The sequence below is a fragment of the Bombus affinis genome, chromosome 4 (genome assembly GCF_024516045.1).
Source record: "Bombus affinis isolate iyBomAffi1 chromosome 4, iyBomAffi1.2, whole genome shotgun sequence".
Taxonomy (NCBI): domain Eukaryota; kingdom Metazoa; phylum Arthropoda; class Insecta; order Hymenoptera; family Apidae; genus Bombus; species Bombus affinis.
Genome location: NC_066347.1, coordinates 11,023,888 through 11,045,717, shown reverse-complemented (window position 1 = coordinate 11,045,717; position 21,830 = coordinate 11,023,888). Strand labels below are relative to the sequence as shown.

General features: G+C 31.6%; 4 protein-coding genes across 9 annotated transcripts; 1 reads left to right on the top strand and 3 right to left on the bottom strand.

Moving 5' to 3' along the window:
* Positions 1-231: 231 nt before the first annotated feature.
* Positions 232-3,805, bottom strand: LOC126915202 (uncharacterized). Its single transcript, XM_050719658.1, has 2 exons — positions 689-3,805; positions 232-585 (listed from the first exon to the last, which is right to left on the bottom strand). The coding sequence occupies exons 1-2, from the start codon at positions 1,763-1,765 to the stop codon at positions 373-375; spliced, it is 1,290 nt and encodes a 429-aa protein (XP_050575615.1). The 5' UTR covers positions 1,766-3,805; the 3' UTR covers positions 232-372.
* A 4-nt stretch (positions 3,806-3,809) lies between these two features.
* On the bottom strand, positions 3,810-8,017 carry LOC126915197 (nucleolar protein dao-5-like). 3 transcript variants are annotated; one of them, XM_050719645.1, is made up of 5 exons: positions 7,749-8,017; positions 7,553-7,660; positions 7,152-7,358; positions 6,445-6,643; positions 3,810-6,302 (listed from the first exon to the last, which is right to left on the bottom strand). In XM_050719645.1, exons 3-5 carry the CDS (start codon positions 7,200-7,202, stop codon positions 4,414-4,416), a joined length of 2,139 nt encoding a protein of 712 aa, XP_050575602.1. In that variant the 5' UTR covers positions 7,203-7,358; positions 7,553-7,660; positions 7,749-8,017; the 3' UTR covers positions 3,810-4,413. The 3 variants fall into 3 exon arrangements, with proteins under 3 accessions (XP_050575602.1, XP_050575604.1, XP_050575603.1); XM_050719647.1 differs by lacking the exon at positions 7,749-8,017 and having other exon boundaries at positions 7,553-7,671; XM_050719646.1 differs by lacking the exons at positions 7,553-7,660; positions 7,749-8,017 and having other exon boundaries at positions 7,152-7,467.
* A 1,206-nt stretch (positions 8,018-9,223) lies between these two features.
* LOC126915621 (probable cytochrome P450 301a1, mitochondrial) lies at positions 9,224-15,077 on the top strand. 2 transcript variants are annotated; one of them, XM_050720459.1, is made up of 12 exons: positions 9,224-9,847; positions 10,733-10,806; positions 11,508-11,889; positions 12,728-12,844; positions 13,092-13,168; positions 13,251-13,452; positions 13,536-13,698; positions 13,778-13,947; positions 14,050-14,128; positions 14,414-14,617; positions 14,701-14,851; positions 14,934-15,077. In XM_050720459.1, exons 1-11 carry the CDS (start codon positions 9,837-9,839, stop codon positions 14,806-14,808), a joined length of 1,587 nt encoding a protein of 528 aa, XP_050576416.1. In that variant the 5' UTR covers positions 9,224-9,836; the 3' UTR covers positions 14,809-14,851; positions 14,934-15,077. The 2 variants fall into 2 exon arrangements, with proteins under 2 accessions (XP_050576416.1, XP_050576414.1); XM_050720457.1 differs by having other exon boundaries at positions 9,226-9,847; positions 14,701-15,077.
* On the bottom strand, positions 14,753-21,408 carry LOC126915622 (probable cytochrome P450 301a1, mitochondrial). 3 transcript variants are annotated; one of them, XM_050720461.1, is made up of 12 exons: positions 21,112-21,408; positions 20,200-20,405; positions 19,783-20,029; positions 17,602-17,718; positions 17,172-17,248; positions 16,869-17,064; positions 16,627-16,786; positions 16,325-16,494; positions 15,836-15,914; positions 15,493-15,690; positions 14,893-15,012; positions 14,753-14,815 (listed from the first exon to the last, which is right to left on the bottom strand). In XM_050720461.1, exons 2-11 carry the CDS (start codon positions 20,396-20,398, stop codon positions 14,905-14,907), a joined length of 1,551 nt encoding a protein of 516 aa, XP_050576418.1. In that variant the 5' UTR covers positions 20,399-20,405; positions 21,112-21,408; the 3' UTR covers positions 14,753-14,815; positions 14,893-14,904. The 3 variants fall into 3 exon arrangements, with proteins under 3 accessions (XP_050576418.1, XP_050576419.1, XP_050576417.1); XM_050720462.1 differs by having other exon boundaries at positions 14,753-14,851; positions 14,934-15,012; XM_050720460.1 differs by having other exon boundaries at positions 14,753-15,012.
* Between the last annotated feature and the right edge of the window lie 422 nt (positions 21,409-21,830).

Below are 21,830 nucleotides of genomic sequence, written 5' to 3'. Positions count from 1 at the left end.
ATTTTTCTGTCTATTCTGAACTCTAATTTAAATCAAATTTAATTCAAACTTAATTCAAATCTACCATAAATATATACATTTCTTACGCATATTTTTGATATTAAAACTAAAAAGCGGCCGCATATACAATAAATTATTGAAGATATTATTTATTTAATTAAAATATTAAATATATACGATAAAATTAAGCATTCAATATTAGTAAATTAAATTTACTAGTTTTTCACAATGTCATGTGTGAGTCAACATCCTAAAAAGGTATTTGGTTTTTATTATCATACAAAGAAGTTATATTTGTCACAAGTTATGAAATTGAATAAGTATATCATCTTCTTCCTTTGCAGTCAATATTTTCTTTCATTGGAATAGTCATTAATACTTTCGCGATTCTTGCGGAAGCTGTAACGTTTTACTATTTTCGAGATGTTTTACTATGTCCTTGATTGTGGAGGGTTTTACAAGATTTTCCACGCTTCCATGTATCAAAAGACGTTTACGATCTTCATTTCTTTTTGCAAGTACTTCCAAAAGCTGTTGATTTCTCTTCCCTCCATAAATGGGATGAATTGTCGCGTTACGTTTGACCTGTAATTTTTTATTATATTGTTAAAAGATCAAATGTAATTTAATTTAATTTAATAAACATTTATTCAATTAATTAAAAGATACATATATTTAATTGTTTTACCTGCTCAAAATTTTCTTGATGGAAAACGATTGCTTGATATGAAGAAGTTCTTGGTAATATTTTATCATTTTTAGAACCAATTATTTTTGTGTCCTCCAATAAATGATCACAAGACATAAAGCGTCGAGGTCTCTCCTTACTTTTAGACTTTTTCCACTTTATCATGGACACAAAGAAATTTTTGAGTGACTTACTTTTATTGAGTCTTTTTCTGAAAGTACTTCCGTTTAAACTTCCCTCTTCTCTCTCCGAATGTATAAATATTTTCTCTAACGTATTTTTTTTACGATCGTTTTCGTCGCTTTCTAAATAATAGGAATTTAAAGTGTCTGTTCGATTTTGTAACTCAACCCGATATCGATTAGGATCGAACGAAGAAGAGTCATAAAATTTTTTTCTTTCATGGTTACAGACTTCGATGTCATTTCTTGAACTGCAGTGTACATAACCTTCTTTATAATATTTTTTATTTGGTTGTTCATTTATTTTAAAATTATTCTCTTGCTTATTGAAAGTTTCGTCTACCGATTTCTTAGAATTATTATTTTCAATACAGATTTCTAGGGAAACTTTTTTTCTCGTTCCAATATTTGAAGATACAGGTAGGTAATATCTGGTAGGCGTTTCTGGTCGAGAATTCTGTATCTCGTTATCATCTTCCGAAGATACTTTACTTGTTTTTGTTTCTATATTTGAAACTGGAATTTCATTTTTTATGTTGTTAGAGATTTCAATTTTTCTATTGAAGGAGTGATCAAAATTAAGATTCGAGTCATTTCTTCTGTTATATTTTGTAAAAAAATCGCTGTTTGCTGTACAAGCTTTGTTTTTTCTTTCCAAGGAAGCAATTATTTTCCTCACGAAGTTTTGGGAATTATTCGCAGATTGCACCTCTTTTGGCTCACAAGATGAGTTTTCCCTAAAACATTTCTTTCTTACTTTGAAATTTTGGAAAGTACAGCTTGTGTATTTATTTTCAATCGAAATAGAATTATTTTGCGATTTCCCCTCATTGTTTACTATTTCCGAAGTATCTGACGTAGATTTCAAATGATTGCTTCTTGACCGTAGCGCCATCTTCTTCGTTAGTTTTTATCTTTAAATGCAAAGTAATAACAGGGAAGGAATTTCTCTTTGGTAATAAGTACACAAGTAGTATAGTTTGTAAATTTTTGATACTTTTTCACTTCTTGGATTCAAAATGTATTATGTTTGTGTCTCGACACTTAGAACGGCAATGACAACGTCTGTAATTTGTTGCTCGTTATTCCGTTAGGTGATAAATATGGCAAAGGTCATACACGTCTGTGTATTGTACACTTCATTTGAAATAGATTAATTTTTTCAGGTTCTTCTTATGTTGTTCTTAATCTTTCATAATATCAAACGAGGATGATACAACATTATTTAAAATGAACAACACACACACACATACACACACACACACACACACAGAGTGCAAATATATAGTAATATAGAATAATTAAAATCGTTTGTAAACTATTAGCTGTGTGATAAAGTACATACAGAATAAAATTTACATCATTTCAAAAGAGTATCTGTAAAAGTTTAAGAATGATTTCTGTCTTACATTATTTGTGTACAAGATTTTGAAGATTATCTTGATTAAGTATTGAATAAGTATTGAATTTTGCAATCAATTATTCATAGCAATTCTGTATGTCATCATACTCGAGTTACATAAAAAATAGTCGATTTGAAATTTCAAGCGTTCTACGACTATCTGCCGTGTTATTATTCGTTTGCGTAATTAATTATAAAAAATATAGATCTGTAAAAGCGATTTATAGAAAAGGGAATTTGCTTTATGTAATTCAAATATATATATATATATATATTGAAGATTATATAATTTTTGTTTAGGTTCAAATTTATACTCTTTGCTTTATTTCTCCAAATCTACTTTTACAAAAATCACCTATCACGATATTATTTTGTATTTTTTTTTTAAAAGATTATGATCATGCTACTATAACAAATATTGCTTCAAAGATGCTGACTTACTTCGCATAAGAAATATTTTACAAAATAATTTTACCATTATATTGGAATTCTGAAATACTAGAACTTTGTAAGAATTCTCTCTACAATTTTTCGTTAATGAAGCATTACTATACTTTACAATAGTAGACACTATCTACTGGATGGCAAATAAGTCAGTGTTAAAATTCAATCTTATAATTAAACATTCCATTGCGTTTTAATTCTCATTCATACATTTCGTCGCATTCAGGATTATAATGAATCCATTGATTCTGAAATACGTTAGCAAATAATCATTTTGTAGCCATTACAAAGAAAAAAAAATTAGATTGAATTTTAGAAAAGAATTTTGCCAGTATCTTTTTAACGCGAAAAAGTTTAAAAAAAGTATCAATATAGGAACGTTAAAAGTGGTCTATATACGTAACTATTACCTAGTATTACAAAAATTTTTGTAGCTAGTTTTCTGTAGATTCTCTTTGTTTTGTAGCTAATTTTCCACTAGAAAATTTCCAAATAAGTTCCTACTAGCCGAGACAATTTATTTCTATATAGCGATCAGTGACTATCGCCGAGTATCCTGGCATTTGTTCGAATCGCCAGAGAAAGAATTTTTCATTGAAGACATGAATAAATTGTATATGCAACATGAACAATACTATGTTTCATCAAACACGTACATTGAAACAATATCTTAAAATTCGCTTTATACACTTATGTTTCGCATAGTTTACAGCTTTGAACATCACAACTGTGTCCTAACGTTGTTCTAGTCAGACTGAAAAGTATACTTAATGTAAAATAAAACTAGTTTACTATACTATCGATGCATTATTTCGATAATAATATCGATAGAACATCACTTCGCAATATAACTTTTCTACAAAAACTAGTTAAGTTTATCGGTAAAAAACAATCAAAATCAAATACTTCATTTTCAGATATTAGACCATATTAGATAGATATAGGAAAAAGAGTTTCGTATGCATATAATATGCGTGAAACGATTGAAAATTCATAATTAAAATAATTCGTTATTCTAAGAGATTCGAGCTCGACTTGAAAGAGGAAGGCAAATTTGAATTTCACGGAATGCCTACAATATTCAGACTTCATACTATTGACAAATATAAAATTTTGATCAATCACTTGTTTGCAATAAAAAAGGAAAGAAAAATAGATCAAAGTTGAATTCCAATGAATTTGAAAATTATTTATCGCCAATTTGTCGCATGTGTAATGTAACAAAATGTTCGCAAAAATATGAATATTCTCAATGTAACTTCGATCTTTCCAGTCTTTATAATATTCAATATACCTATTATTACATATACATATACATTAAATTTTATTATATACATATACTATATCTAATTTTATTATACTACAATATCATTATTTTATATTTACAGAATACTCAAAAAATATGATACTCGTTATATCCAGTCACTGGCAGCATCATCTGGAAAGTATCGAAGCAAATATCCAGATATCCGCGATTTTAGAAATAAATTCTCTGGCAATCAGATTACATTTTACGTCAAATTGAATCATGAAATAATTCGCAAATTCCTCTCTTTTGACTTTTACTGACTTAATCACTCGTAAAGAGTCCTACATTTTTCTCTGATAACTATTGAATGTAAATAAGCTTTTACCAGAAATTTTTGATACACTCCCTACCATGGCAAAAACTCAATGGTCGAAAGATAAGATCCACTCTAATCAGAGTATCCCGAATCTATCACTACGGTCTCGTGAAACAATTTCTTGCAGAGTGGGTTGCTCGTCTTGTAAGTAGCTCCCCAGCTTGTTTGTATTGAATATTCGATTTCATTCGGGCTTTTAATCGGACTGATACATGGAGAGTGACCATGGCTAGACAATTTGGAGATCACGCTCAATAGAGAACTACTTCTTGGTACTGTACATCTAGGTATGGATATCCAATAAACAGAATCATCTCCAGTACCTTTCTCTTTGACTTTCAACGTGTCTTCTTTGAAGTATTCAGAATTGAATGTCTGATCGTCGTCGCTGCTCAGAGTCGGCGATCTTCGACCATAATCACTGTAATCCGTATCCTTGGGGGAGTTTGATGTGACGTAGGATTTTGTCTCCGATTCGCTGGGGCTGTCTTCGTTGTTTATAGAACTTCTTGGTGGTAGGCTTCTCATTCTAGAGATGTTTCTCTTCTCCAAAGCATTCACTATTTGTTTCACGAAGCACTTTTTCTTATCATCTTGGCTATGACGATGCTGCAACGATTTTCTCTCTTTTTCATCTAAGTTTCGGACGATCTCTCGAACCATATTCTTCTTGGGATTCACTTGTTTACTCCGTAACGGAAGCTCTAAGTCTGTGGAGTTACTCGATTCTTGGAAACTGTTGTGCGTTGAACTCTTTTCAAAGATAAACGTCTTTTCCAGAAGATTCGGAGATATCTTCTTAGATCTTCGAATATTCCCAGACTTGTTCGACACATTCATTGACTTGTTTTCGAAGATCAAAGATTTCTCCAGTATGCTGGGTGAAATAATCTTCTCTTTTTGATTATTTTCGATCATAGCAGATGAAAATAGCTGGGCTTGAGAGAATTTTGGAGTAGAATTGGCACGAAGTTTGAAGAATTTTGGCTTTACATCTGGTGCATTTAAAGGAGTCGGCACAACTTCGGAAGCTTGAGAGAATTTTGGAGTAGATTTGGCATGATATCTGAAAAATTTTGGCTCTACATCTGGCGTACTTAAAGGAGTCGTCACAACTTCGGAAGCTTGAGAGAATTTTGGAGTAGATTTGGCATGATATTTGAAAATTTTTGGCTTTACATCTGGCGTACTTAAAGGAGTCGTCACAACTTCGGAAGCTTGAGAGAATTTTGGAGTAGATTTGGCATGATATTTGAAAATTTTTGGCTTTACATCTGGCGTACTTAAAGGAGTCGTCACAACTTCGGAAGCTTGAGAGAATTTTGGAGTAGATTTGGCATGATATTTGAAAATTTTTGGCTTTACATCTGGCGTACTTAAAGGAGTCGTCACAACTTCGGAAGCTTGAGAGAATTTTGGAGTAGATTTGGCATGATATTTGAAAATTTTTGGCTTTACATCTGGCGTACTTAAAGGAGTTGTCACAGCTTGGGAAGCTTGAAAGCTGACATTCGTTTGTCTATTCTCTCTTCTTTTGTCTATTATCATATCGATGTTTCTTAAATCTTCAATGTTAGTAGTCCTTTCAACGTTAAATGGTCGTTCCTTTAAAACAAACGTCTCTCTATTATCGTCACCGTTATAGTCGTCATTACACATGTCTTCGAAGTCTTCTGGAAATTCAATCTTCGGACCGGGTGGGAGAACGAGATTTATGTTCTGGATTTTTCTAGAAGGCGATATTTTAGGAAAAGTTTTGGAAATTTTTCTAGGGAACTTTATTATTGGAATGTTCACGTCCAATATTTCTTCCTTGGGTGAAGAAGACTTCGTCGAGGATCTCGTGTGTTCGGTTTCTGGTAACATTTGCTGACAAAATATTTTCTTCTTGAAGGATGTTATAGGCGGTACCACTTTCTTAGCGTTCTCGTGTACATTTTCCTTCGCATGTAAAGATATATCTGAAATTCAAAGTTATATTGTTAATATAACACAGTCAACATAACTGACATACTTCTTTAAAAAAAGGACCATGATTTACAATTCAAAAATCTGTCATTTGTTATCTCTACATTTTCATAAGAATCGAACATTAACAAATACCTATCGAATCGGAAGACGATGAATTTAATGTACAGTTTCTTCTAGAAGTAGGAATCTTCCATGATGGTAGACGATATTCAATCGGCATGACGTTTAATATCTTTGGTGGATTCGAACGTTTCTTTAAATGACAATCTGGTATGGAAAGTTTTTGAAAAGACCGCTGAACTTTCAATTCGGTTTCCGTCAATTGCCTATTCTATTAAAGGAAAATAAGAAACAAAAATTATTAAAATATTCAGATCAAATAAAACTTAATTCTGCAATAAAAATCATGTATACGTAAAATTCTTCGACGTTCTAATATTACTGATTGCAAACTAATTGATAATACAATTGATACTCTGTGGCAAAGGAGTAACGATAATTAACGTATTGAATGCATGAAATACAAAAGAAAATTGCAAAGTAAAGGGCTAAGGGAGACAAGTGGATATTGAGAAATTTATTCAACGAAACTGAACAAAATTTGATTATTAATTAATTAAAGTTATACATTTTCAAAAGTTCGTTAAGATGATAATACATAAATTAGTTAAGTAATTTTTCTTCGGTTGTATCACGTATATTCGATAGTCTGTTCGAGGTCAAAGTAAATCACAGAATGTCAGTTACAAATTATAACAAATAGTACATTTCGAATAAGAAAACCACTTGAAAAAGAAGAAATTTGCAATCACAGATTCAAATTCATAAAATCAACTTACGCGGTCATTGTTGAAAAACAACATATTATTTCTAATCCACTCCACTGCCATTTCCAATTAACAATTATCACCAAACCGAACAAGTAAAAATCACCCAAAAATCGAAAGGACGAGAACGGAAAACCAATCTTCTAACGCACTTTCCCGCAAATGACATGTCAACCCTCTGTGGGCTCCTTAATATAGTCAACTGGATCTAAATCCCCACTTCTGGAACAAGACGAATACTAGACGTGAATTCCTATTTTCAAGTACAATTGTTTGCAGCTTTTAGGAATCCTTAGGAATCCTTTAGAAATCGAAGGGTGCTTAGAAACCCCATACCTGCAAATGAAAAGTTACGAAATTACCTCGAGAGGTTTTATTCTAGCTTACTTGAGAGATTCGATTGTATTTTGAACTAGCCTGCTGACAAATTTTATACCGCACTTTTATCTGGTTTTGTTAGGGTTTATGGTAGCCATAATGAAAAAGTTTAATCGTTTTCCCTTGGACATGGGCTACTTTTCCTGAAAAATGTTAAGTTATAGTAAGCCGCTTCGAAATTTCTCTTAAAACTTTTTAGATCGAAAACCCTAATCTCCGGCTTTTGTTTACCAAGCGTGAACGTCTGAGGGCGTGAATCGCGAATCTTCTGTTTATGAAGCGTCAATTCACTCTTCTTGTTTACAAAGTTTTCAGTTGTATCGAGCATCGTCAACTGCGATAAACGTCTTCGATAGGTTGAGTTTTAGTTATTGTATAAATTACGATATGAAGCTGGAATTTGTTGAACGTGGCGATGAATATTTTACGAATATAGTATCATCGGACGTATACGGTGATACGGAAAATGAAAATAATAATCGACAGGATTGTGTAACAAATTCTTGAAAATTTCTTGAAAATACTCGTTACTCGTTTATCAAGTACCTTTGACTGTTGTATGAGGACCGAGGCTATATGTAACGTATATATATATTTGCAAAATCGTGCGGGTCACAATGTGTTTATTTTCTGATATTGCGCGGGAAGTCTTTTAAAGTCTTAAAACTGAAACTACTTAAAAGTAAGAAAAGCTTAAAAAGTCTTTTAAGATATAGACAGTGTTCGTACTTGGATCTCATTATTTGAAGTAATATAAATTGTTTGAAAAAATTTTAAAGACGGAATAATTAAATTTCCACGCAATGTTTTCATCGTCGTTATTATTTATAATTTTAATTAAGGATATTCGCTAAATTAAATAAAGTTACTATATATACATATATATAGTAAGCTAAATAAATGTATATATATATATGTATAGTATATATAGTATGTATAACATAGTAAATATATATATGTATAGTAAGTTAAATAAATGAAATATGGTATAGTACAAAAAATTAACAGTTTTTTTTATATGTTTAGAACGGAATTAAATGAGTTTCACTATTTATGGCGGGTATTTAACTAACTATTCGTAAAATGCAGATGTTGCAGGACAAGGGAGAAGAACTTAGGATAATAGCATAAGCACGGTCGCCTAATGCGTTGCCAACAATAAAATAGTCAACGGTGCAGAATGTAATAAATTGCTTAAGATGTATACCTGTTCCTTTCCATAAATTATCCTGTACTCATTGTCGCTGTAAATTTACTGTTCAGCGCTAAAATCAATATTCGTTGCTATATACCTCAGCTACGTTAAGTAAACATTTGTATACATAAACATATTGATAAAATATCATTTTTTGCATTTTCGCAAACATTATACATGTTATTCTAATTATATGTAACGAGAACGGTTTGCGTGCAACAGTGAACTATTCGAAGATAATAACTGTTGAAACATCTAATTAAAATTATAATGTTCACCTCCGTTGAAAAATGCTTACGTACATTTGCATGTGCATATAACTCACATGCCTTACAACACCTTGTTTAAGATAACCTACAAAAAAGTGATAACAAGTGAAACTTGTTGAGAAAGTTCATAATGTTTAGAAGATAATTGATAATTACGAGTGCAAAGAATTATCGAGGGCAATAACCCGTTGCATAATTGTTTAATTAAAGTTTGATGCAATCACAGTCGATGCGTGTTATCGTAAATGTCCGTAACATCTTCTCGAATATAAAAGATGGGTAATAATCAACGATTTTTCGCCAAGATCAGTTGTATTTCTATTGTTTTTGTAATTGTTACATATCATATAATTATAGTTGAAGAAAAGTTGACAAAGAGTTCAAAAAGCGCTATATTATTATACAGTCCTTATTAAGCTTTCTAACATTTCCTTGATTACCACGCGAATTAAACGCGAAAGTGACGACAATGCATTCTCCTCGGGTATCGTAGTGGTGCCTCCACCGTAGCAGCGAATTCAAACCGTTAAGTAATGGAGGGAGATTTCAAAGTGGGGAGTTCACTTCGGTTGGACACTGTAGTCTCGTTTTACGAAGAGTATTCCGAGCATTCCACCACGATCTCGTGCAAACCGTGGCGTCCTATCTATCAAAAGGAAAGAAACAATTATTATTTTTTCTTTAAACGACAAGTGTTAAAGAAGATTTAATATAACATAGTAATACCTTCGTATTGTTAAAGATCGCTTAGGATGACAATATAATCCGATGTGATTTGTCAGTATTATTAATGGTGAAGTCTACCTCGTGCCATAACGGGACCAATCAAGCTAGAAGGAACAAAAGACGTTTTCGATGAATTTCAGGTAAGAATATTATTTACGGTTATAACTGCAGGTATCCTCGGAACAGTCATTATATACTTGCGTTGTTGTCAGTCCAATATGTATGTATAGAGTGTAATAAAATGAAACATGTCAAATATATATACAAAGTGTTCTACTTTTTTCTCGCAAAACTTTATCAAGATTTCCATGGGCATAAATAAAAAAATAAATGTTACACATAATAGAGGTTGTTTGAAACTTTATCGAAAAATTGCATGGAAAAGGGGAATGCGAAAAGGACAATATTTAAGCTTCAATGAACTTATAAAATCGCTAAACTTTCTATATATGGGAAATTTTGAAGGACGAAAATATATCTTATAATTATTGTGTGAAACATGTCAAATGCTTTGATAAATGAATAATAACGAATAACTTAATTTTCAGCATGTTACTGTTTAATCCTTATTAGTATTTTATCGTAGTTATTTAATAATTTCACTTTATATATTTTTACTTGTTTTAGAATATAATCTATAACATATTTCGTCGTATTTGGGAAGAAATAATGTTTAGAATATCCACCATTTTAAAATAATTATATAGGATTATAGTGTTGTAATCATAAAAAGGGTAAGCTAGAGGCCACGAGACATGAGAGTGAAAGCGGATTTCCTTTAATATATAGTATAGAGACAGGCGAAGAAATTAATTTCCTTTCTTTTGATATGCGTGGGGAGTAACATTAATGCAACATGTAAAAGTATATTTTTTTTATTACTCGAATCATTATTACTATCAAATAACGATTATTAACTTTTTCTACAAAAGTATATGATATTATTTACGATATAATAAAGTAGTAATATACGATAAATATATATATATATAATAAAGTGATCATATCTTTATTTGGATTAATAGAATGACACGACAGCTATTATTGATACGCCAGCTCTTACAATCACAAAGCGACCTTCGAAGAATTTTATGTACAGGTAAGAAAATAACGTAACAAATTACTTTCTTACATTCATTTGAATATCATTATCATATCATCTTCATTGAAAGGCGTTCAGCGTAAAGCACGAGATACAGACTTCAACTTTTAAATCATGTCACGCAATTTCTTCTGAATAGATTAATAAATGAAAGAATTTTTTTATGAAAGTTACTCGGCATTGATGATAGAATATTTTCACTTGAAATATAGCTTGCAATTTTCTTTTCTAGCAGTACAAATGAAATCTCATGCCTGTCTGTTTGTGAAAACTCATTTATGAATTCCACCGAATTCAAGGTTGTGTAAATGTCACGCCCAAGGTCTCTTAATACTTACTTTCGAAATGGATTCAATGTGATCAGTATTAAGAATGATTCTTTATGTCTTGTTATAATAAAAAAATAGAATATCTTTTATTCCATATAATTTATCCAATAATGAATTTAGAATAAGATTTTCTCACAAAATTATTATTATATTATGATATAATATAATATAATAATATTAGTTAAAGTGTGAAGAACAATTTTAGCAACAATTCTTTAAATATTTTTATTATCTTCGTACAAAACGTAGTTCGTTTAATTTCCTTAAAGGCCTTCGAAATACATTGACAGTGCGTTCGACCTTCATATCGAATTCAAAGTGCATCCGTCTTCTAGACTCTTCATTGTCCAGTTCCATGCATTCGTACAGGTGCAGTGACCTCGACGACAAAGGAATGGACCGTCGATCACGATGCAACGATTGAAGCGAAGCCATATGAAGACATACCAGGACCAAAGCCGGTACCAATTTTGGGAAATACTTGGCGATTATTTCCAGTAATCGGCCAATACCAAATATCAGACGTGGCGAAATTGTCACAGATATTCTACGATGAGTACGGGAAGATCGTTCGTTTGACTGGTTTAATAGGTCGACCGGATCTGTTGTTCGTTTACGACGCTGACGAGATCGAGAAGATTTATAGACAGGAAGGACCGACTCCATTTAGGCCATCTATGCCATGTCTGGTGCATTATAAGAGCGTCGTGAGGAAAGATTTTTTTGGAAGTCTTCCTGGTGTCGTTGGAGTGTACGTAGACATGATATTATAGGATGTGATGATGACAAAGTAGAGCGGTCTCTCCATTATTAGTACTCAAGTAGTGCTCTATATCACGAAATCTGCTTGGATAACAATGATGATTTGAAAAATAAGAAGTTCATTAAAACTATGGTTACAACGGATGCATCTCTGGTGCAACAAAAGACGTACATTGGTTGTTATGAGAGCAGTTATATTGTATGCATTTCGTATTTCAGGTGTTTCATTCGTCAATCGCATCTATTGTAATTATGGTCTTCTCTCGTCCACCTGCAGTACTATTCGCTTAAATGGCCACAACTCAAATATTAACATTATACGTCGTAAATGATAGATCGTAAAATAGATGCTGTGACCATTAATTTGTTAACCGAGAAAGTCGTCACTTGGATTACCAATATTTTATACATAATAATGTATACACCCAGGAATTTTTTGTCTTTAATACCTGCTGTTTATAGTACAGGGGAAAAACAACGAACTAAAACTTGATTAAAATTGATACGCATACGATCAACTGTTAATTTCGTTATTAAAGAAATTTCTGAATAATTAACAAGTTATATGTATTGTTCAACGGACTCTGATACTAAAGAAGAAGTATGCTTATGCATTGCGCGTTCTAAAAAGCGCATTAGCATTAGCATGATCACTGTTTGAACTATACCAACATTGCCTGCTTATAATTAAATTTTATGTCAACCTTTTGCTAACCACGAGTGGTTTTCCTTGACCTTGAAACCATTCATAAAACACTACGCGTAGACGTAATGAGGTAACGCGTCGATAACGGATGACATAATAAAATGTTTACACTTCTTTGCAGACACGGTGAGCCATGGAGAGAATTTCGTACGAGAGTCCAGAAACCTGTTCTCCAACCGCAGACGGTGAGGAAATACATAACGCCTATTGAGATGGTTACATCTGACTTCATACAAAGGTGAGCTTACATTCTCATAAAAATTTCCATTTTCATTTTCAATTTTAAATTAATTTAATTGCTGAAGATTATCGAATTGTCGAATTTATAAGCGAAAGCTCTCGACATTCTGTTTAATTTGGATAGATAGAAGTAAATAAACAGATATATAAAGATAAAAAAAGAAGTAGAGATGTTTTATAAAAAAATTTAAGATACAACACGACTTACAGAATCGCACAAAGACGTGATTGATGATTATTTTCAGAATTCAGGAGATTAAAGGACAAGATGACGAATTGCCAGCAGACTTTGATAACGAAATACACAAATGGGCTCTAGAATGTTGGTATAAAAATTGTTGCTTATACGTCTATAATTTTAATCTTATGAAATTAAAAGTTAATCGTTCTGTTTAATTGTACAGGTATAGGTCGCGTCGCCCTTGACGTGAGATTAGGATGCTTATCAGGTAATCTGACACCGGATTCGGAGCCTCAAAAGATTATCGATGCGGCCAAATTTGCTTTGAGGAACGTAGCAGTGCTTGAATTGAAAGCTCCTTACTGGAGATACGTACCCACCCCTCTGTGGTCACGATACGTACGAAACATGGATTACTTCATCGAGTAAGTGAAATTTTACTGTTACTTTCGCTTAAATGTAATAAGAATTATAACCGATTCTTAAATAAAATTTGTCCGTTCACCAGAGTATGTATGAAATACATCGATGCAGCAATGGAGAGACTGAAAACAAAAAAATCTGTTGACGAGTTTGACTTGTCTTTGGTGGAAAGAATTTTAGCCAAAGAAAGTGACCCTAAAATGGCTTATATTCTGGCCTTAGATTTGATTTTGGTTGGAATAGATACCGTACGTAAAAACGAGTACTTTTTTCTTATATTACGGAATATTTAATATACAGAATATTAATATTAGTGTCGTATTATAGATTTCAATGGCTGTTTGTTCAATATTGTATCAACTGGCAACTAGACCGGAGGAACAGGAAAAAATTTATCAGGAACTTATAGAAATTCTTCCTGATCCATCTGTACCTCTTACTACGAGTCATCTCGATAAAGCTATTTATATGAAAGCTTTTATTCGTGAAGTTTTCCGGTATAATTAATCGCTTCGCGAGCACCTAAATTGCATGAATAAATGTAGCACTAGAAGAATACTTTATAATTTCTCGTTACAAAAATATCTTATTTGTTTTAGAGTATATTCTACAGTGATTGGAAATGGTAGAACATTACAAAATGACACCACAATTTGCGGCTATAGAGTACCAAAGGGGGTCAGTACAGGTTTACAGTACATATACAGATATATTTTTTATTTATTTATTTGTTTTAATTTTACAATTTGTCCAGTAGGACATTTGGTAAAATGTTTTAACTTGTTTGATTAAAAAAAATAAAATAAAATACATAGCATGTGGATGGTTACCCCCATCAGGGTTCTTCGTGTATGTTACGTTATATACTTTATTATACAGATATATAGGGCAAATTTTATAATAGCGATACGTCTACCGTGCACTTTATTCTAACATATTGGCGTCATAACTATCTTATTGTAGGTGCAAGTCGTGTTCCCAACTGTGGTAACGGGAAATATGAAACAATATGTAACAGATGCAAAAACGTTTAAGCCAAAGCGGTGGCTAAAAGAATCTTCTAACGAAATTTTACACCCTTTTGCATCATTGCCTTATGGTCATGGCGCACGTATGTGTCTAGGAAGAAGATTTGCCGATTTAGAAATACAAGTTCTGCTTGCCAAAGTACGTACAAAAAATGTTTTCCACTTTTATAAAAAGTTGCTGTCGTATATATAAGTTATACTATTTCTTTTATTCACTTTCAGCTGATAAGATCTTACAAATTGGAATACCATCATAAACCACTTAAATACAAGGTTACATTTATGTACGCCCCCGACGGTGAACTCAAATTCAAAGTGCTTCAGAGATAGTGATCATCTAGAACAATATCCTTTTGATTTTACAGCAATAAAGGTAATAAAAAATAAAGGAAAAAACATATCGTTTGTACATACATTTAAAAATCATTATCTGTCAATAAATTTTAAATTTAAGGATCCTTTGGGCGTGTACATAGGATTGATGTAATACTCCAATTTCTCGTGATGATACTCTATTTTGTAACGTTGCAAAATCTGAAACAAAAAATTACTATATATTAATGCAATAAATTATTATTTTTGATTATAATGCAAACAAATTTGTGCCTTCTTATTTATATACATATAATAAAGTATAAACGTCACAGTACTTTCCCAAAAAATCAAAAAAATTTATCGAAATAGCAGAGAGCAATTTAGTATTTCCCCAGTTACCTTCTATCTATCGACATTGTATCTTCACAATGAAACGAAGATTCAGCTGCTGAGGTGAATGTTCATTGTCTATGGGAATTCACTGTGATAATTAACAAACTAAGTTATCTGGAGGCTATAGTCAAAGCCAATCTATGGTAACAAAACTACAAGATTAAGAGGCACTTATTTTCTATCTTCTGTTGTTTTCTTTTGTATAATTCAGGAGCTCTATTATTTATATTTTATTTATATTCTTAACCATAACAAAAAACTTGTGCTTTTAAATATGTAATAAAATAATTAAGTATTAATTATTACCTTACTAATAACAACGAGCATCTCAAGTTCGGCGAAACGTCGACCGAGACACATTCTTCTTCCATAACCGAAAGGAAGCGATGCGAATTTGTGGTACACACCGTCACTTTGCAACCATCTCTCTGGAAGGAATTCCTCGCTACGTGGAAAGTACTTCTCAAGATTACTTGTTACGTAATGTTGGAAAACTACTTGTACCTGTGTTAACCATTTTTTATTTATATTATAATCGTAATAAATCGTAATAAATCGTAATAAATCGTAATCGTATAATGAAATTTTGACTAGTAATTATGCTAAAATTAATACAATAAAATTAAATTGAGGAAGAATTCTTTCTTACGCCTTTTGGTACACGATATCCTCTGATTATTGTGTCCTTGGTCATACATCGTCCATTACCAATAACCACTGGATACATCCTAGTGAAAACAATTATTCTTTCGTTAAAAATTAATATAGTATTTCTTTATATAGTATTTTTATTAACATATTATTAGGTCATCCCATAAGTTCGTGCCGACTTTTGTGTATACATTTCATGTGTCGATTTATAAACATACGACGATAAGGGACCAATGCACTTGAAAAATGGGAAGAAGTTGTACAACGAGAGGGGGATTACATTTTTTCATGAAACTGAAAGGTATGTAAACAATCTTAACATATATAACCGCTCGAAAAACGGAACGAACTTATGGGATGTCCTAATACAACCGATTTAAATACTTCGATGTGAAAGTTGTTGTTTCTGGTTTAAAAGCAACTTGACTTGAGTTCTTGAAAAGGCTAAGAATTAAGACCCTAAAGGATTAACGGTTGTCACACAAACCTAAGAGTTTCCTTTATGCACGCCTTTAAGTATTTCAGTTTATCCAAATGCTTCCCTTCAAGCTCCATGTCTTTATCTGGTAGTACGTTACAGACTTCCTCATAGGCGAGATTTTGCTTGTCAGTATGCAAAGCTAATTGATACAAAGTTGATGCTACCGCACTGGAAGTCTTAAAATAAAATTTAAGGATTTAGAAATTTAATATTGCGTGCTTACGTTAATAAAATACATAAATAGTGTTTGTGTTTCGCGACTTTGATATTTAAAAGTAGTAAATTCCAATTTTTATTGAGCTACTCACTGTATCAATACCAACTAAAAATAGATCAAGAGAAAGGACAGTAGCCAACTTAGTATCATTTTCAAGAGCCAATATTCTTTGCAGTAGGGACTGTTCCTTATCAGATTTCTCTATTTCTTTTATCTTTGAAAGAGCGGCCATCGTGTATTTAGACGTTATACTGGACATAAGGATATTTTTCATTTATATTTTGCATATTTTTTAATTTAGTCGTTTTGTAATTATATTTTATTGAAATTTACTTTACTATGGTGTCAAGAGCGTTCACATATTGCAGCCACGTAGGTGTATTGAATAATTTCCAGAATGGAATCTTTAATTCTAAGACTCCGACATTCTTAAAGAATATTGTAACTGCGTCAATTAATTGCTGAGTTTTAACATTAGCATCATCATCCAAACAACCCAATCGAACGTCCAATGCAACACGGGCAATAGCTATAAAAAAAAGGTGCTAAAAGCATTCTCGGTAACGTGAAAGTTTATTTAAATAAAGATTAAACTTGTACGTTTGAGATCATCAGCATAATCCATTTATTACTCACATTCTAGTGACCATTTGTGTATTTCATTCAGAAAATCATCAGGCACCTCGTCATCCTCATCCCGTATTCTTCTAATTCTAAAAGTAAAAATTCTAAAATTACCTCAATATCCAGCATATTATAGATACTCGTGTGGTTCTTTGTACATTTACTATTAAAATATTTTCTAAATTATCATTACAATAGGGTTGTATTTTCTAATAATTATCATAATAGAGTATTTTAACATATTATTGTGTAGGATCAGACAAGCTAACTAATATAGACACAACCTATACAATCTGTCTTAATATAGAAGATACAGCCGGATAAACAATGACGAATTTTCTAGAGTATCTGGTACATTATATCTGAACGAAAACAGGCACAGCAGGAAAAAGTGAAAGGTAAGGTGCACGTGTGCTATCAAGATGATTGTTTGCCAGCGAACCTGCGAAGAAATGCTAGACTCGCTTCCTCGATAGCGCTAATGTACATTCTTGCTGTTCGTGGTTGTAGCATTACTTGTTGCACCTTGCTCCGGAAATTGTACCAGCTCTCACCATGCCTGCAACAATCACTTTCATTACTATCTTTGTCGCCGTCAACCATTTTCCTTTCTTCAATTTACAAAATTTGAATGAGAAGAAAATAAATGGAAAAAAATTAGATAACGAACACTTTTGTAATGTATACATGTAACTGTTTTTTAAACTATTGGGAATGCAAAAGAATTATTATTGTAAAAATTATTTATAACTTAACAAAATATTGAATATTATTAAATAAATTGTAAAAAGATATAATTTAAATGTTTGCGTTGTTTAATGACATTTTTCTATTGTGTATTTTACACCGCGTATTTAGCATGATAAATTATGTACATAGTTTATGTACATAGTTCATGAATATTTATAATAAATATGAAAGAGATTGCAAATCTCATTACATCATTCTGAATTAATTTATCCGTTTATGATCCGTAATAATCAATATTGTCGTGTTTACTAATCATCAAATATAGTTCAATGAAACCGAGGTGAAAAGAGAATCTACAGTAACGAAGTCTTCAAGGTTCTGCTCTATTTCTCGTAAGTCGACATTGAGAAATTTAATAGATATTTGGAATGACTTCGATAAAGTCACTAATAAACGAGAAAGTCAATCTGTCTGTTATATGGAGAAATATTTACATAATTAAAATAAATTGTGACCATGGCATTTAGTCTACTTAACTCTTACTACTTTAGTCTTTAGTCTACTTTATTCTAGTCTTTATCGAAAAGATCGTGCATACATAATGAATAAAACGAATGTTAAAAATTTGAAAACTGGTAGTAACAAGTATGTAAAATACAAAAATAGAAATATTACGAAGAAGTTGAATATGTCAATCTATAAATAAATAAGTGACTTTCGATCCTTCGATGTTTCCGATCCTTGTATTTAATACATATTTAATTTCACTACATTTCTTCCACTAAATATGTAATTTGTGAATCTAATATAATTTTATAGTAATTTTATAATTTTATAATATAATTTTAGGAAAGTGAAGTGTTGTTACACAAGAATATCCAGGTGAGTGAGATAATTACAAATTAAGACATTAGCATGTGTACGTGCGTGTGTTGTCACGCGAATATTAGGAAAAGAGGTCACATTAAATGCAATTGCAAAATATGTTGTCACGCGGAAAATGATAACATAACGTGCATCAATATCCGATTGCGCGAGATTTACTTTCTAGCAAGTAATATGTCTTGTACAGTATGCGTAACACTTAAAACCACCCCTTCTTTAGACTCTTGTCCTAATTTTCCTCCGGTTTCCGTTTCTATTTATGTTGTGACTTTTTCACACGAATATCTGTAATGTACGAGTTAGATGGATGAATGCTTATTGCATCGTATTTTCATAACATTTATTTAAGATGGATGAATCTTATCATTGAAGTAATTGGCACATAAATAGTAAAGAGTGATGGAAGCTCACAGAGTTGAAGCGTGTACAGAAACAAAAGCATAGTAATGTCTAGTTAGCACTTTCCCAAAAGCGCAACGCTTTAGTATAAATCCAATATGCGTAGCAAATATTTGCGATCACAGTGGTTTGCTAACCAAAAGTGTAAACACTACCATTAGAAGATCTGTAATTTCAATATTTGACCATTATGGTACTTAATGAGGTTTGCATACATGATGAAGTTGTGCGAACTCATAGATGAGTGTAAATATAGCGCACTTTTACTCAACTTCTAGTATTGAATTATTCCATTATATTTCATAATATTATGCCGCTATCTCGTAGTAGAGATACTATTTATGATATTTCAAAAGTACCATTAAGTAAAAGTACCATTGACAAATTTTAACGAAACTCGTCATTTTGAAGTCTTTATTCGTGAAAAAAATTATATAAATATTTTTGCTAAATGTAGTATCGAAGAAATTCTTAAGATTGTTTTGCATTACATTTTCCATTAGAACACAGAGCGTTGCTATAAATGGTCCTATAACGATGTGTATCTAAAATACAACCGATAAACGCTTCGTATTTAATAATAATTAATAATTAATTAAACAAATAACAATTAGTAAATACGTATACAAAAAAATGATGCAGTGCTTACACAGCGATTACACCGGCATTATTTCTGAAGAACTCCTTTCTAAGCACGTGTTTGTAATAATTTAACGACGGCATCGAAGGTCTATATGGCATCCTCTCTTCTTGCCGAAAGATACGCTCGATTTCGTTCGCATCGTAGATGAAAACCATATCCGGTCTACCTAACAGACCTTCTATTTTCACAATATCTCCATACTCTTTATATAATCTCTTCGATACTTGATCCACCGCCTGGATCTCGAAGTTACCTGAAACGAACGCATCTTGTACGTTTAGAATACATAGAAATCGTCTTAGCACTAGTTTAAATAATTTTGTAGTGCTATAGTTGTACAACACGGCCGAAATTGTATCTCGGTGTTCTCCTATCATATTTTCCGAATATTATTTAATCTACTTATGATAAATCGGTGTATACCTATATATGGTATAAATCGCCACGTATTACCCAAGAAGGGAATTGGTTTGGGACCAGGAATTTCGGTATAAGGACGACACCTCGACCAATCTTGCTCTCCAATTTCTGTTGTGAAAGTTTCTATAGTTCTAATAATAGTACTCGATGATTCAATGGTACATCTTACAAATTCGATAAACTTGCGATTCAAGATACTCATCTTTAGTCTGTAACGTAGAAAAATTATAGTAGAATTTTTACATTAAAATTTTGCGGACTGCTGTTAGTTTCTTTACATGATAAATTAATAAATAATGAAACGCAAAAACTATGCGTGCTTTCTTTTCCATAACAAACGAATTGCATTGTGAAAACCACAGTAGCCCTTCCAAGTGAAACCACGCGGCGTAATTGTTTTGTGCTATTTACCAGAATCGTTCGCGGAAGTCGTTTCACGAAATACAACGTGTCTCGTAATTTATGAAATATCTCAAATAAGAATGAACTTTTTGAGAGGCATTATGATAAAAAGATGTAAGATTTCGAAGGACTTGTAAAATATATATTTTTTACTATCAATCAGCTAATTGTAACGGAGTATCCCTATCGAGATAACTCTGGCGATTTCAGTCAATTCAATCTGTATAGGTATCAATATGAAAAATCAAAGCAAAATGTTCTATCCTTTTTAATATTTTTTCTAAAAGTACATCGTTGTAAATTTATAAAATTTCTATAAAAAAACAATAAATTAGATTTTGATCGTTTTAATATTAATCTTGATTGTACATGTATATTGGAATTCCCTTCCTTGTATACAGTAATGCTGAATAGAGATTCCAAATGTTAAATTCAAAAATTTCTTGAAAGTAACAGCTCATATTGAATAATTTCTTTATCCTATATTTTAAATAAAATTTAATTGATGCCTACCAGAATAAAGATATAATTCTTCACAACGTATAAAATTGAATTTTTATTTCACGCACATTTACTATGTCAATTTCTATCTACTCTATCCACAATTTGAAATTACACGACTTTATTTGAAATGAATCATATTATCACCATCACTGATTTCGACATTTTTCAACATTTTACTTTATATAGGCACGCATCACGCTTGATGAACTACTTTTGAATGGAAACACTTTCGATCGAGACGAGTGCTTAGCCAGCCCTTTTATTCCTCAAGAGATCTGAGCAAGTATCAAACATTTCTCAAGGACTTTAGTCATCTCTAAATTTTCTCAAGATGTAGTTAAGATTGAAATAAGAGCAATTCATTTTATTTTAATCAAAATGGTATTTACATATTTCACGTAATATGTATACATAATAATTTTACGTTATATTATACATATTTTATATAATATGAATTTTAGAATGGACTTTAATATTCTTTCCAACTACTAGAAGACATAATCTTTGAACTGGATCCTTTCTATTTTGTAGGACAATGCTATTGGTTGAAAACGATTTGGGCATCACTTATTGGGAGAATTCTAATGCATCACGTGAATGGCGGGAATTCTAAATGTTTTACTATTTTGTACAATCTCACATGGATTAAATTAAAATGCCATAATATTTATTTGTTAAGAAGATTATTTTAAAAATGTATAAAGGTAGTTTTACAATAAAAACCTTAC